The 15,642-nt window shown below is 42.4% G+C and overlaps 1 protein-coding gene across 6 annotated transcripts in view; it reads right to left on the reverse strand.

The window, feature by feature from the left end:
* SHANK2 (SH3 and multiple ankyrin repeat domains 2) overlaps window positions 1-15,642 on the reverse strand; it is a 703,363-nt gene that overhangs the window by 557,506 nt on the left and 130,215 nt on the right. For 5 of the 6 annotated variants that reach the window (XM_059722745.1, XM_059722744.1, XM_019476964.2 and 2 more), the window contains 5 exons: window positions 14,908-14,979; window positions 13,267-13,375; window positions 12,833-12,984; window positions 11,756-11,923; window positions 1,944-2,060 (listed from right to left, as the gene is read on the reverse strand). In XM_059722745.1, coding sequence (XP_059578728.1) covers window positions 1,944-2,060; window positions 11,756-11,923; window positions 12,833-12,984; window positions 13,267-13,375; window positions 14,908-14,979 — 618 coding nt within the window. The remainder of the gene's footprint in view (window positions 1-1,943; window positions 2,061-11,755; window positions 11,924-12,832; window positions 12,985-13,266; window positions 13,376-14,907; window positions 14,980-15,642) is intronic. The other variant, XM_059722747.1, reaches the window with a different exon arrangement.

The raw sequence follows: 15,642 nt of genomic DNA on the forward strand, positions 1-15,642 counted from the left end.
TGTTATCAAATCTCACCTCAGCCTTCTCTTCTCCAGACTAAATATCCTAGTTCTTTCAGTCTGTCATTTTAAGTCATGTTTCCCAGGCCCCTAATCATTTTTGTTCCTCTCCACTTGACTCTATCTACTTTGTCCATAACTTTCTTGAAGTGAGAGGCCCAAAACTAGACACATTATTTTAGATGAAGCCTGGAAATATTTAAGCAACCTTTAAAAAAACTAACTCTAGTACTTGCTAGATGTGTCGCCATAAGAGTATAGAGCCAACACAAGCTAATTTATCCAGCCTCTTACGTGGGTTTTGAAGCCTATACTGAGCTTCACACTGCTCTAACTGCACTGCTAGCAACACCTGAGCTAGAAGTTTAAAGCTGTTTTGGCTATCTCTACCCAAGCTTCAGACTCTACTGTAGACATATACGTGGTGCATACTACTCGCTAAAGTTCTATCAAAGACAGTAGTCTATATCCAGCAGTTTAGATATTTGTTGAGACATTTGTATTGCTCTCATTGCCATGTTTTGTACTTCAACCATCTGCACCAACAGGCAGAGTTTACAAGATCAGGTCCTTAATAAATAGTATCAATTATGACACATACTTCATGCCAATACAACCTTTGAAAAAGTTAAGTTATTCCAAAATTATCTATTTCAAAAGTCAAAGATATTTTAGATTCACTAAAGAAAGTGAAAAAATCTGCGTTGACAGGGCTTTTTCAATTGAAATGGAAATTAATTAAGAAACAGATGCTTTAACAGATGTTCCACTAGCTGCAACCAAGCCTCACAACTTGTGTTTTTCTAATTCAGTGCAACAATAAATGGAGAGTGTTCTGACCTGGTTTTAATACCTATAAAGCTGAAATATTATAGCAAGTGGCTGTGAAAATAAAGGCACAAAATCCTGTTTGCCTTATGTTTTACTGGAGTTCCACTGACTGCAACAAAGCAGGTTTGATTTTCAATTGACACCCACAAATAAGAAAACAACTGGATGTAGGCAGGGAAACATATTCATCAGTATTAAGTTGATACAGGATCTAAATTAAGTACAAGGAAAACAGTGAGAAATTCTGAGTAAGAAACATCAGTACTTGGATGTTGGTTTGAAAAAATGGCAGAGAATCCTGTAATTGTTGTATATTGTTTTATCATCTTTTTATGAGATAAACACAGCCTCAATATTATATAACGGACAGATTTATCTGTAATTTGCCAACTTGCCAATTGTACTTTATTGGTATCATCATTTTTTTAATTAGTAAGACCTCTAGATATTGGGACATCAAATGAGTAAATAAAAGGGAGTTAAGACAAAATGAAATATGAAGAGACAAAACTTCCTAAGTCTATCTTTACTTCCAACATATTATACTAAAGGGGAGGTTAGCTCTGTACATTTCTTTTTTTGTTATTAAAATTGGGTAAAGGTGCAGAGTGGGAAAGCATAACTCCTGGCCAAGATCTCTGCTCCCTATTTAATAATGTGGAAAGGGCAACTGGGTCACAACTCTCAGACATCTGTTTGTGAGTTCCAGACTGCCAAATGCTCATGATTTCATAGCATGCCCTTCCTTCAGTCTGCCTGGCAGCCTGGTCTAACTGGCTTCCCACTTGGTAGAGCGCCAAGCAGTCTAGCTCACAGAGCTCTCTAGCTTCCTACCACCACCCTAGTAACTCATTCCTCAGGCTCCCTGGATAGCCCTGGATGGCTAGCCATCATCCCAGGGTCACTGGTCAGCTGATCTGGCAGGATAATGGGTGCCCTACCTCAACTCCCTAGTCAGCTGGCTGAAGGCAAACTAGCTGAGCAGCCAGCTTATGCCAAATTGCACATTTCTAGCATTTTGTTCTGATTTGTACATTTCAAGGAAAGGTCAAAGCAAACATCCTCCTAAAGCAAGTACAGAACATCAAAGATATAAAAGAATGACAACTGACCTGGTTATAAAGGGCACAGATATGCAATGCTGTATTTCCTGAGGCATTCTGTGCTCCCATATCTGCTCCATAAAAAAGTAAATGTTCTAAATGCTGGACATGTCCATATCGACAAGCCTACAAAGAGATATATTAACATTTTGATTATTTATGTAGGTCTCGCTGTATCATGCCAATATTCCAATTAGTCTTTCAGCAAAGAATATCCCACAAGCTTAAGGCCTCATTTTCAGTTATTTCTTCTGCTCATAGAATGTCATGAGAAGCACCAAGAGACATCATCTCTGCTATTTTTTCCATCCTTCTTGTGTCTCCTTTCCATAAACAAATATTTAACAATTCTACATTCAGTATAGGATTCTTTAGTATAGTTCTGGCTCTCTAAGAACAGTTCTACTGCACCTGATAAAGTCGCTAGCAAGTGACACACTCTCTTCTACTCCCAAGAGACCTGTCTTTAGCATCCCCCAGTTTATTAAACTAGGTGCTTGGGACCACACTGAGAAGCATGCTGTACTGATTGGGTTGCCTGAAAAAAATCACCCTAAAATGGTACTAAGTTATGAAGGGAAAATATTTACCATAGTGAATGCAAAACTGAACATATTGACTCCTACTGAGGGAATGGAAAAACTCCCACTGGCTTCACTGGTGGATACGCTGGGGTCTGACTCCTGCAGTTACTTATGCACATATCAGGTGCATCTACATGTGCAGTTAGGGTCAAAAAATAAACTCCAGTGTACTCCATGCCAGAGTTTATTTCTCTCCGGCACAGCGTTTACACATGCACCCGGGCCTGCAGCACACTGAGTCAAAGTGGAGCAGAATTGGGCTGGCAGGAAGCCTTGGAAGTCAGCCCTGTGCTCTGGGTACCAGCACTGGGCAGCAGAGGGGGTGGCTGGGACATGAGGGTGCTACAATGCAAAGCTAGGTGGCAGGCAGCCCCCACACTATAACACCCTTGTGCCCCAGCCAGCCCCAGTCACCATCCACATGTGCATTGTGGCAGCATAAAATACTCCGCCATAGGATAGAACTTGTCCTGGATTGTACAGTCCTATGCCTGTGTTAGTTAATTTACTGCACCCTAATTCCAGCACATGTGTAGATGGTGATGCTTTACTGCAGAGCTAATTAATCAACTCTGCAGTAAAGTACATGTGTATATGCACCCACTGACAATTTCTTTCTCAAATTTGAAGTCAGCATATGCATAAAACTAAGCCTAAGTATAAATGTTTGAAGGATTGCAGCCTAATATACTAATAAAATATGTGATTTCCAAATATTCACCCACTCACAGGGACGTTTTACTTTCACTAATGAAGTGGGAACTACCTACAACACACAATGACAAGACAAAATATCCATTCACATACAAAAGCCAGGATTAACAAACCTATCACCCTGTAAATTAACATGATGTATATTTTGAATGAAAACCATTTAAGAGCATGACGGTAAAAAAATCCTATGCTGTTTTGAAACACAACCACTAGATGGCACTGAAGATGATGATATTTCTGAACCTTGCTCTTAAAAGAGTGAAAATATGTTAGGGCGTTAGACTAAATAAAATACCCCTTCTCCGTCAAGATTTTCTTTTGGAGACCATCCTCTCTCCTGTGAGCACTAGAAAAGTAATAGAAGCCTGTACCATATGGAAAAGGTAGACACTTAGCAAGACCAGAATTGCTGCAGAATATAACTCAGTATACAACCATTTAAACTGGATAAGTAACTGTAGAGGTACAATATACATACAGTCTGGATTTGATCCAAAGAGGGAAAACCTATGAGTTAAGTGGTCAGCCACATGGCTCAAACTGACTTAATGAATACTTGATATTAATTATTTATTGAACAAACCAGAGACCACAAATTATACATAGAAATTATCTGTTGATTAACCAAATACATTTGAGGAAAATCAGAATATTTCACAATATTTCTAAGAAGACGACTGTTATTTATGTAATTTATCTTGAGCATGCCACAGTCTATTTATCCTCACAGTTCCTATGTTGCACTAGGGAAGTATTATCTCCCATTTAACAGATGAGAGAGTTAAGCAAAGAGAGATTAAGTGACTTGCCCAGTGTCACATCAGAAATCTGTGGTAGTGCAGAAAATGTGCCCAGATTCCCAACACTCCCAACTCTAACCAGTTCCACTGGGTCATCATTCTTCTCTTTGATTGTGCAGTCCAGATGTAGATATGGGGGAAAGTGTCATTCATTACATATCTTATATCACTTGAATTATTTGTTCAAGTAAAAACAAGTTGAATTGAAAATAGAACAAGAAGTATTTAATCTAAAAAGGAGTGGAAAGATATTACCCCCAAAAAAAGCACACTGATTAGTAGTTTGGAAATCCCTCATGCACCCATACAAAACGATAATGCAAATTTGTCTTCCCAAGTATGGTGTAGTTCAGGACAGACACATGGATAGGAATAGATTTCAAGTTCCAGATGTGAGTCACTGGTGAGTGCAAGAGACCTAGACATTAGGGCTGTACAAAGCTCTGGGTGGTGATTCGATTCGGAGGAGATCCGGCCTGATTTGGTGGCCGAATCTCTGAATCCGAATCAAATCAGGGGACCAATGAAAAGGTCTGAATCAATTGGATTGATGATTCGGACAGTCCCCCGCCCACTGCAGCAGGGAGCTGCAGCCAGACTCCAAGCTGGTAAGTAGGGGGAGGGGGAGGGACCATGGGGGGACCCCTGCCAGCCCCAATCCCTTGCCTGCCCCCTGAGCCCCTCTGAGCCTTCCCGCCCGCTCCCCCAGCCCCCACTATAGCTTCCCCACCCGCCCCAGCTCCTGGTGCTTTAAGAAAAGCCTGGGCTCACTGGGTGCTGCCAAGCGGGGGGGAGGTGATCCCCGCTCCCCCCCACTGCCCCACGCTGCATGGGGGACTCTGCCATGAGCCCCCCAACCCCCCTTACTCCCCCAGTTCCTCCATGGCTGCCCCACCCACCCCAGCTCTGACCCTTTAAGAAAAAAACAAACAGAAAACCCTGGGACTCACCACTCCTACAGCAGCTTCAGGACTTCAGGGGCTTGTGGAAGACCCCCCATGCAGTGGAAGGCAGCAGGGATCACCCCGTCCTGCTGGCAGGAATGATGAGTTTTCTCATTTTTTGTTTTTCTTAAAAAGCCAGAGCCACAGCAGGCAGGGCAGCCATGAGGGGGCTGGGATAGTGTGGGGGGGTCGGGAGACTCGTGCAGAGCCCTGCAAGCAGCACGGGGCAGTTGCCCTCCCCCACTCTCCCCCTCCCGGCAGCACCCAGTGAGTCAGGGCTTTTTTTTTCAAAGTGCCAGGAGCTGGGGTGGGCGAGGCAGCCATTGCTGGGCTGGGAGAGGGGGCGGGGGATGGACCTGGCCTGGCTGATTCAGATATTCACCAGCAGACAAATCTCCAAATCAGATTCAGCCAAATCGAATCGGGACAGCAATTCGAATCACCAAATTGAATCACTGTCCCCTGGAACGGCCGAATCCAAAGCGAATATTAGCCTCTTCATCCAGGCCTGCTAGATATGCAAGGAACCAAAATGCAGGAGCTCCTGAGTTCTAATCCCAGTTTCCTACTTGCTCACTATGTAATGATTTGGATGATTTACTTCATCTCTTCCCTGATGTAAGAGGGCAGAACTCACTGAAGCAAATATGACACATTAGTGTTCCTGCCACAGTTGAGTTTGGCCTACTTTCTCTCCCTGCCACTGTGTAAAATGAGGCTACTAATGCTTCAATATGTGCCTAATCTAGGAAATTTATAGAAACCAAGTTGTAGCTAATGACTTCTTTACTCTCCAAAACCACTTCACACCTTTCTGCAAATGGTAACAGATGGGATTGCTTCATGCTGCTCTTTCACTCTTCAGTGAGGAATGCTTACATTGTTGCTTACTGTTCCAAGATCCCATAATCCAGATGTAAATCTCCTTGGATTTCTTGTTTTATGTAATACAAATAAGAAAATGCTTTTCTTGCAAACTCAACTCAGTTTCACAGAGACAAATTCATATTATATGCATATTGGGTTGATTTTCATGACGAGCTGTTTTGTACTTTCAGACTGGCCACTGATAGAAAGCAAAACTCTTCACCAGAATCTCTCAAACCGCTGAGGGGATCAAAAGTGCTTTGCTGCCTCTGCCTTCCCTGTTGGACATGACAGTGTTTAATTGATCTTTTTTGTTAATTCCTATGAGAGGCAGATTTATATACCCTAAAACCCCAGATCCTTGAACTCTGGAAAAAGACTTAGTTTAAATCCAAACCTCGCAAAAAAAACTTTCCTCCTGCTTCCCTCAAAGAGAGGAAGAATAGTTCTATACTAAGGTGACTAAAAAAAATAAAGTATAACTTTCCCAGAAGGTTCTGAGCTGATGTCAAAGAAACCCGTGGACCTTCAGGTGGAGATAACCATTTGTGTTTTGAAGCAAATATGTATTCCTGTTTTTGCCAGAGGTCTTTGAAAGGCAAAAGGTACAGAGTCTGAAAAGAAGTACTTTTGAGTCCCTCAGTGACTGTTTGAGGAAGAGGAAAAATTATTAATGTAAAGCAGGGGAGGACTCCCACAAGATGGCTATACATAAGACAGCTGTTATGTCAGTAGCAGGTGGATTTTATTTCATATTGCAGGAAAAATTTCCTTGAGCAGTCAGCATACCTTTCAACCAAGGGCTGAATTTCACAGTCATGTCCTAATCATCTCCCTACATGACTAGTGAAGCCTCCTGCACTCTGGTTTTCCTGGAGTATTCATGTGACCATGTAAACCCCAGGTTAGGGTCCCCTTCAGCAGTTCCCATTCCTGTATCTTGTCCTTATGGTATTTACCTTAATAAACATGTCCTTCTCTAGTCATCTGACCTAGTTTCCTGTTGTTCCCTTCCTCTTCTACATCACCAATATCAATTCCCTATGTACATGTCTACAGAGCAATATCAGCATGTCAGATACCAGCAAACTCACACAGCTCACCTGACAGCTCTACATGCGCTAACCCTCTAATTCAGGGCCAGGCAAAATATGGCCTGTGGGCCAAATCCAGCCTGCCAAGTGATTTCATCTGACCTGCAGGCACCCACCAATTAATTGTACCCCACCCAGCCAGCGTGCTTCGCTCCCGCCCTCATGCATGGACAGGCCACAGCCCTGGCCACCATGCACAGCGGCAGGGCCGCTGCTGTCACTGCAGCAGTCACTGGAGAACCTGGCCTCCAGCAATGCCTCCTCATGTCTCTCTTGCAGCGCTCGCTCCAGGCAACAGGTAGGGAAGTGGCGGTGGGTGGGGGGAAGCTACATCTGGGATCTGGGTGGGAGTGCAGAGCGTGGGGTTGGGGATGGCAGGAGCATGGAGTCTAGGGCCCATACCCAATGAGCAGGCAGGAGTACAGCGCTCAGATGGGCAGGGTGAGGGTGTGTGGGGTTTGTAGCGTGTGAGAGAGGGTGGGGCAGCGTGGGGAGACCCCACACGCCCTTTCCCCCAATGGCACACAGCCCCTGCCACTGGCAGCAACAGCAGTAGCAGGCAGTGGGGCCTCAGTGCTCCTGGCCCACACATGGGCAGCCACTCAGTGGCACATGCTTCCAGCTAGTTCTAGGAGCTACATGTGGTGACAAGGAGTGGAGCCCAGCTGGCCCGTCTCTGTCACACAGGGCTCCCTGCAGTTCATGTGCAGCTCCTAGGACTCGCACGCCGGGGGGGGAGGGGGAGGAAGCCTTGCATGACAGAGCCGGTGGCCTGGCCCCGCTCCCTGCTGCCACATGCAGCTCTTGAGACTCTGCCAGACATGGTGGAAAGCCCCACTCCCTGCTTCCCAGCACAGTCCCAGGAGCTGCACATGGCAGCAGGGAGTGGGGAAAGGCCACTGGCTCCATTGCATGAGGCTTCCCCCCAGTGGCATGCGAGTCCCAGGAGCTGCACATGGAGTGGCCTGCCTCTATCATAGGGAGCCTTGCGCGATAGAGGCGGGCCAGCCTGGCATCACTCCTTGCCACCACATGCAGCTCCCAGAACTGGCTGGAAGTGTGCACTGCCAGGCAGCTGCATCTGTGTGGGCCACGAGCACCTCAAGGCCAACACCTGCTACTGCTGCCGCTGGCGGCAAGAACTATGCACCGGGGGGGGGCATATGGGGTCCCCACACCCCCCACCTTACCTCACACCCCACAAACCCCACACACCTATGCCCTACCCACACCCCCAAGCTCCCCATATATACATACCCCCAACATACCCCACACATAGCCACACCCCCACCCATCCAAACTGGATCTTTTCAGCCTCCGCAAGAGAAGGTTGAGAGGCGACCTTGTGGCTGCCTATAAGTTCATCACGGGGGCACAGAAGGGAATTGGTGAGGATTTATTCACCAAGGCGCCCCCAGGGGTTACAAGAAATAATGGCCACAAGCTAGCAGAGAGCAGATTTAGACTGGACATTAGGAAGAACTTCTTCACAGTTCGAGTGGCCAGGGTCTGGAACGGGCTCCCAAGGGAGGTGGTGCTCTCCCCTACCCTGGGGGTCTTCAAGAGGAGGTTAGATGAGCATCTAGCTGGGGTCATCTAGATCCAGCACTCTTTCCTGCTTATGCAGGGGGTCGGACTCGATCTATTGAGGTCCCTTCCGACCCTAACATCTATGAATCTATGAATCCACACATACCCCCTAAACCCCACCATATAGACACACTCACCTGCCCACTGCAACCCACACACTCCCCCATACACACCCCACATGCACCCTACCACGCATAATATACAAGAGTAAGACTATTTTTTATCTATTATGCAATCACCTCTATATGCACCAGACAACCACATATAAATCAGGACAAAAATATCTTTTGAAATAAAATTAAAATATGTTTTAATTACACTATAGTATATTAAAATAGTATAGTATAGTATAAAATATGTTATATTTGACTTTTAGTATATAATTTGTTTGTTTTTCTGGTTCCAAGCTGGTAACCCCCTCTCCCCGCCAAAAAGGAATACTTCTGGAGGCAAGGGCCAGGGGTTAGGAGTGGGTCTTCTGGTCCTAAGATGGCGACCAGGGGGCAGGGCACCTGTCAAGGGGTAGGGCTGCCCTTGTGCTCCTCGACAGGTCACCAAAACTCATTAAGCATCCCTCCAGCTGAAATAACTGCCCACCCCTGCTCTAACCAGAAGTAGCACATGCATATTTATACAGCACTGCAGACTGGCTAACTGCCTCTGTCTCAGCATATAATTTTTGTATTAAATTATACTGTATTTAATCAATTAAAATCACGCTTTAGGGCTTCTAATGGTTCCTGTCAGGTAGAATTTTTTCTCCTTTAAATGCATAACTTGAAAGTTGAGGTTTGGAGCAGGGTTCTTCCCCCTCTCCCCCTGTAGCTTAGACTGTGGGTACAGCTAGAGCAGCATATTGGGCAGGTATATTGGTACTTCCATTTGTACCAAGAACTTCTCAGATGGCCAGCTAGTTGGACAGACTGCCAGGGACCGTTGTGAGTTTTGTGGGATTTTCTGCCTTCCTCTGCAATAAGAGGCAGTCTACTTGTTAGCATTACCCAGGCGTATTTTATCTAACAGATTCCATGGCACTGCAGGGATCAAACCATTGATAGTGATCTTATCTCTTCTACTCACTTGCAGATCCTTTTAGACTCAACAACTATGACATGGTTGCCTGTCACTGAAAAATACTGGACTTAATGACCTGGGTGATCCTTATGTTCATCTCATCTTTTGTTCAGTATACTCCATATATAATACAACACCAGGTCCTCTGAAACGCACAGGGTATGTCTACAGCGCTTCAGTACCTACATTATCACCAGAGATCCTGGTTCTCTCAGGTTAACAAAATCCCCAATTTCTGGTAAAAAAAGTAAGTCCAAATCCACATTTCTCTGTGATTTAAATGAAACACCACTAATATATAGAGATATATACAGTGATGTTTCATTTTAATCACAGAAAAATGTAGATTTGGGGTTACTATTTTTAAACCAAAAATTGGAGATTTCTTAAAATCAGAGAAAACCAAGATCCCTGGTTATCACAAAGGTGATGTTGCTGTCAATAGGGTAAAAGTGAGATCAGGAGTCATTAAGGTTACTTCCATTTTGGGAAGTAGCATGCATGGAGCAGGCATAGCATGCAACATACACTGCTGAAATACTGAAGTGGTGTAGACCTGTTCTTATTCACATTTTTCATCCTAATTTCATCCTTTACTACTTCTGTGATCCCTTCAGAGAATGAGTATTAACAATTAATATTCCAAGACTTTTTCTTCTTTATGCTTATATCAATGGCATAAAAGAAAATCAAATCAATCATAAGCCACTAAGCCAAAATCAAAGCCAAGCCCTAAACCAAAGCCACTAAAGTGTGCATGTGTTGAAGCCTCTGTTCAAGTTATATGCAGAGACTAGATTCAAAGCAAAAGTCCCAGGCACTTCAGTTAAAGTACTAAAGTCCATATCATCAAAGGCACCTAACTCCTAAGCACCTTTTGAGAATTCATCAGCAACAACAAGCTGATATATATAACATGTCCTCCCATATATATTGTGTTTTTATCAGAATAAATAACACTATGATTATACAGTACACAGCCTTTGCTCTCATGAACTGTCCCTCATGCCTGCCACTTATTACCTTTACTATCCTCATAGCAATTACATTTTAAACAGCTTCATTCATCCCATTCATTACAACTTCAAAGCTTCTCAATGGCCTGAAATCTGATGACATATGAATTGATACTTTGTAGTCACTCCAGTCTTTTGCCAAAAGGCTAAGCTAAGAACACCAGCAATACCCAATGTTAGGGGTTTTATGATATCCTTCTGTGAGCTAGGCTATCATTCTGTTCTTAATACAGGGGTCACATTTCATGGATTTTAAGTAAACCTGCTGAACCCCCCTATGTGAAAGTCTCAAAGGAAGTTTAGGCTATTTAGAGAAAATCAATTCTATACCACCAGTTGGCTGAAGACATCACTAGGACCCAACGGTACATGAGAGAAAGCAAGTTTTTTCCCTAAATCACTTTCCTGCATAGACCAGATGTCAGCAGATGTATCCACCTACTATACAGTGAAAACTCCTTGAGTGGAACAACAAGGGTGCAAAGGGAAATGACACTTGAAAGTTTGGTCTCTATATCTAGAAGAGATGAAGAAAAACCCAAATTCTGAACTCACAAGGGAAAAACAACCTTAAAGTACAACATACTAAAGGACCCCAGAGGCATGCCAGAACTTACAAACAACTGTTCATTATCATATCACCCAGTGACCAAGGTAAAACATTTCTGGTGCAAAAAATAAGAAGCAGCCAGCAGAATTGAAAGTGTCACATAAAAAGAACCAGCTTCACTTTTGTAGTGAAGTATCACCAGCAGAATACTAAAACTCAAATATCCAAGAGCCTGCAAAAGGAATGTGCAATAGCAGCCAGCTGGAGCTGTCACTTGTGCAGCTAAGTCCATAGTAACTATAGACTATGTTTGACTGTTGAAAAACTTCATCAAAATGGCCTGGATTTTCAGTTTGCTAACAGCAAGAACTATAGTACTAAACTAAACAAAAAGAAAAGGGAAAAAATACAAGTGCACATGTATACACATATTATGTATGTTTTCAATTTATATATACATAGAAACTAAATATCTTCCCATCTATAAACACAGTGTGTAAAATCCTGAAAAGGTCTATTAAAGAGTTTCCTGACATAATTTTCCAATAGCAGTAAACATAAAAGCTAACGAAGAAAAGGTTTTCATACCTGATGAATCTCTTGCCATCCATTTTCATCTTTGCAGCTGACTGTAGCATGTTCATGAAGTAACAGTTCACAACAATATGGATCCCCTCCTACTACAGCGGTGTGGTAGAGTGGGGTTAATCCACAGCTGTCTTTGTAGTTAGGAGATGCTCCAAGCTCTAAAAGGGTCTATAAGCAATTACAGATGGTAAGCACTGTCCTTATATTTCTGAGCATGTAACTAATTGAGAGAGAATCTATATTTAGCATTCTTCCCAACACAGTATTTACTGGGAAGGGTGTTCTTGTTACGGTTTACTTGAGGCAGGGTAAAGACATTTATAAGCTGGCTAAATGGGCCATAACACAGGCAACTGAACTCCCCACTGCTGGAGCAAACAGTGGTAGGAGAGTTATGGTTTAGTGGCACTGGCCTACAGTGAGACACACCAGTGCACCTTGGAAAGGACCCTAGTAGAAGCAAAACTCCCAGTTTCAGTACTCAGGGCATATGTTGGAGTACCAGTGATAAAATGAGAAACAAAGACTACACACTACCCATCCTGTTATTGATTTCCAATGTTTTAATAATGCTTATATCACTTTTGGAACATGCATGCCTCTTTGGTTGCAGTGTGCCTTATTAAAATATTGTTCAATTTGAAATTCTGCCCAGAAGGAAATAGGGAGTATCATAAGCCCTTTATTTAATCTAATGTCAAGAAGTCTCATAAAAAAAAGTCAGAACATAAAGAAAAAAGCAGAAAGGTCAGCACTGACAAGATAAAATGTACAATCTGCACTAGTGGCATTCAGTTTCAAAGGGGGAGAAACTGCAATATTGCTACTTCCATTTCCTGCAGAGATATCTTCCACCACCTATTGATGAATAAAATTAAGTTTCACCACCATGTTTTCCTAGCAAAAATGTAAGCTTCTGAAATTAAAAACCCTTGGTGGAAGAAATCATGAAAGATAAAAGCCAAGCAAGCACACATTAAAAGATCCACAAAGGACAGTACAATAATTAACTCCAAATATTTTTCTTTCCATATTGTTTAGTATACAATAATGTATAATTTGCTTCTGAAAATTTACCTTGAGGGTTACTTGGTTCTTGGCTCTAGCTGCTTTGTGCAGAGCTGTCATTCCATCTTTGGCTCTGAAATCCAAATGTGCCCCTCCGTTTTTCAGAGTTTTGATCACTTCTATTGTATTTTCAAGCTGTGCTGCCAAAGTTAGTGGTGTGTCTAAAGGAAAGAATAAAATGTGTGAAAAAAATTGATAAGTAACCTTTAAAAAATATTTGCAAACTTTTAAAAAAAAATAATCATCAGCTTTTAGGTACCAAGTACAGCCTTAAGGAGGCTATAACATAACAGGCTGCTCCCTTCCTATATCAGAATCACAGTTCTGCTGAATCTGAGACTTTTAAGGTCTTCAAGACAGGGTTTGGCTTGCTACATATATCTTGTGTGAAGCCTACCCAGGATGCAAGCCACTTTATGTGGTAACTTTTATTAATCTCATACCTCCACTCTCCAGGTCATGATAGTTCGGATCCAGTCCTCGGTCTAACATCTTTGTGACTTTTTCCACAGAGAGGTGGTGGACATGATCCATGAATTTTCTTAAATTAGCCTGAAACAAGAAGAGATGACTGAACAATCTTCTGACAGCATGAAGAATATAAGTTATGAGTGATATCTTCAGCTAGTAAAAAACATTGCAACTCCATCAACCTCAGTGGAACAGTGACACTTTACACTGATATAGATCTGGCCCTAAAACTGTAATGAAAAGCATATAGCTGGCAGAATGCTATGGTCAAAAACATAAAACAAGAATATATTACTTGCACAATCAGAAAAAAATGTACTGGAAGTCAAATTCAAAAAGATATGATAATGAAAGAGTGACAGAGTGCAAAGTTATTCCAACATGTAAGTGCATCTAAAGATTTGTGTTCCTATTTTAAAATACAAGTGGCATGCTGTAAGTGTGCCATATTTTTATAATAGTTGTGTCAACTTTATATATAAATTACTTATAAATGCATGGTATAAGCACAAGCCATCTATAACACACCTAAAAGTCTTGGATTACATTCCCTAAATCACTGGCAGCCCCCAGAGCACTTACTCATGGTCTGCAGAGCTGGCTATTCATATGAAGCAGGACTTCCCCTTCTTTCCAGCTGCTAAACTATATTACATATTTTCCTCTATTACTGGCTATTTAAGTATTTGCGATCTGTTGCAGAGATACTAAGTCACTGTGAATGTGAGGCACACTGGGAGCGTCTACGTGTAATGCTATGTCACTATAGCAACACGCTACAGCGATGTAGTGTCTGTGGGCAAAAACTGTGACACCGCAGCAACGCTGCTGTAGCAATGTGTTCCCTTGGTACAGCATGCTGCTACAGTGACGTAGCTGGTAAAAATAGCCATTCACCACACGGACAATGCAGTACAGGCTGTTATTGCACCATCATTTAGTACTTCCAAAGGGAAGTACTAAATGATGGCGCGGTAACAACGGCACCTTAGGGGCATGTGTAGATGCGCCCACTGTTCACCTAATCAGGCAGGGGAGACTCCAAAAAACAAGTTTGCTCTCTCTATATGGCAGAAGGCAGCACAGTGCAGATACTTTAGCTTTTGAGCCAAAAGCAGAGCAACCACATTAGTGCAGTACTGTTTGTGGGTCAATAAGCAATAAAGCTGATTAGTCTGAATAGATTCTCACACTAACACACCTCTACTGCTTCTAGTCAGGGAGCTAATGCACACTACAACAGCAAGATGCATCTTACTACAACAATGTCTTGCACTGGATAGATATATCCCTTCTATTTGGTTGTGTTTCACACTTGTAAAGGTGTTCAAGAACCTCTCATGCACTCAATATAAAAGCCTAACTATGCAACCCTTATATGAACAGGTCCTTTGACTTTGGCAGCATTATCCACATAAATAGGTCACCAGGTTCAGGGCCTAAAATTACCCAGGCGGCACTCTACATATATTTTTTGGATTGTCATTAGTATCAAAGGATTCTAAGTAGAGGGTGACTGAATCTAAGTTACAACTTTTCCTGCCAGACACGGGGGGGGGGGGGGGGGGGGGGGAGACAGATGCTTTCTCTCTTTCCAAGTTAGCTGGACTGACCTTTGTATGAAGCTTTGCCACCTGTTTTTCATCCAGATTGAATTGCTTATATACTCTCTTCTTATATCGGAACTAATAGGGAAGAAAGAAACAAAGTCAGTATTTCATATTTTATTTGAGAAAAGGTAAAAAAGATCAGAAATTATAAGAAGGTAGTGTTTATTAACTAGCATGAAAATCTGGACTAGCTTCAAAAAAGGGCTTATGAGTTCTGTTTAAATAAACAATAAGCACCAAATGTTATCATGCATGAGTAGCAGTAGTTGTAGTAGTAACTAGCAGTAGCAGCAGTAGTAGTAGTAGTAACTTAGTGTAATTAGAATTTTACAGCATACAAGCCAAGTTCATACTCTGTGTAAAAATACTGGAATCAGTGAAGTTACATGAGGAAACAGTTTGGTCCCATGTGTTTACACAGCCTAGAAATACTATTAAAAAAAACCTTTCCCTAAAGGTAATCTCAACACTTTCACTTCAAGCCTTGAAAAGAAAAAAAAAATTCTAGAAATAGGTAAGATTGTAAAAGCACGTACTTTTCTGAACTTCAAAAATAGGTTACTGAAAGTACTTTGTCATGCTGTCAAACTTTATTTTTAGGAATAGTTCTGCCAATGCTAATGCAACTGCTTTTGTAAATAAGGAATGTATATATGGCTTACAAGATCCACTTTTTTGAGCTTTGGCAGTTATTACTGTTTTCTGATCCGTTTGTCTACCAGCAGGGCAGACACATCA

The sequence above is a fragment of the Alligator mississippiensis genome, chromosome 2 (assembly GCF_030867095.1).
Source record: "Alligator mississippiensis isolate rAllMis1 chromosome 2, rAllMis1, whole genome shotgun sequence".
NCBI classification, from domain to species: Eukaryota; Metazoa; Chordata; order Crocodylia; family Alligatoridae; genus Alligator; species Alligator mississippiensis.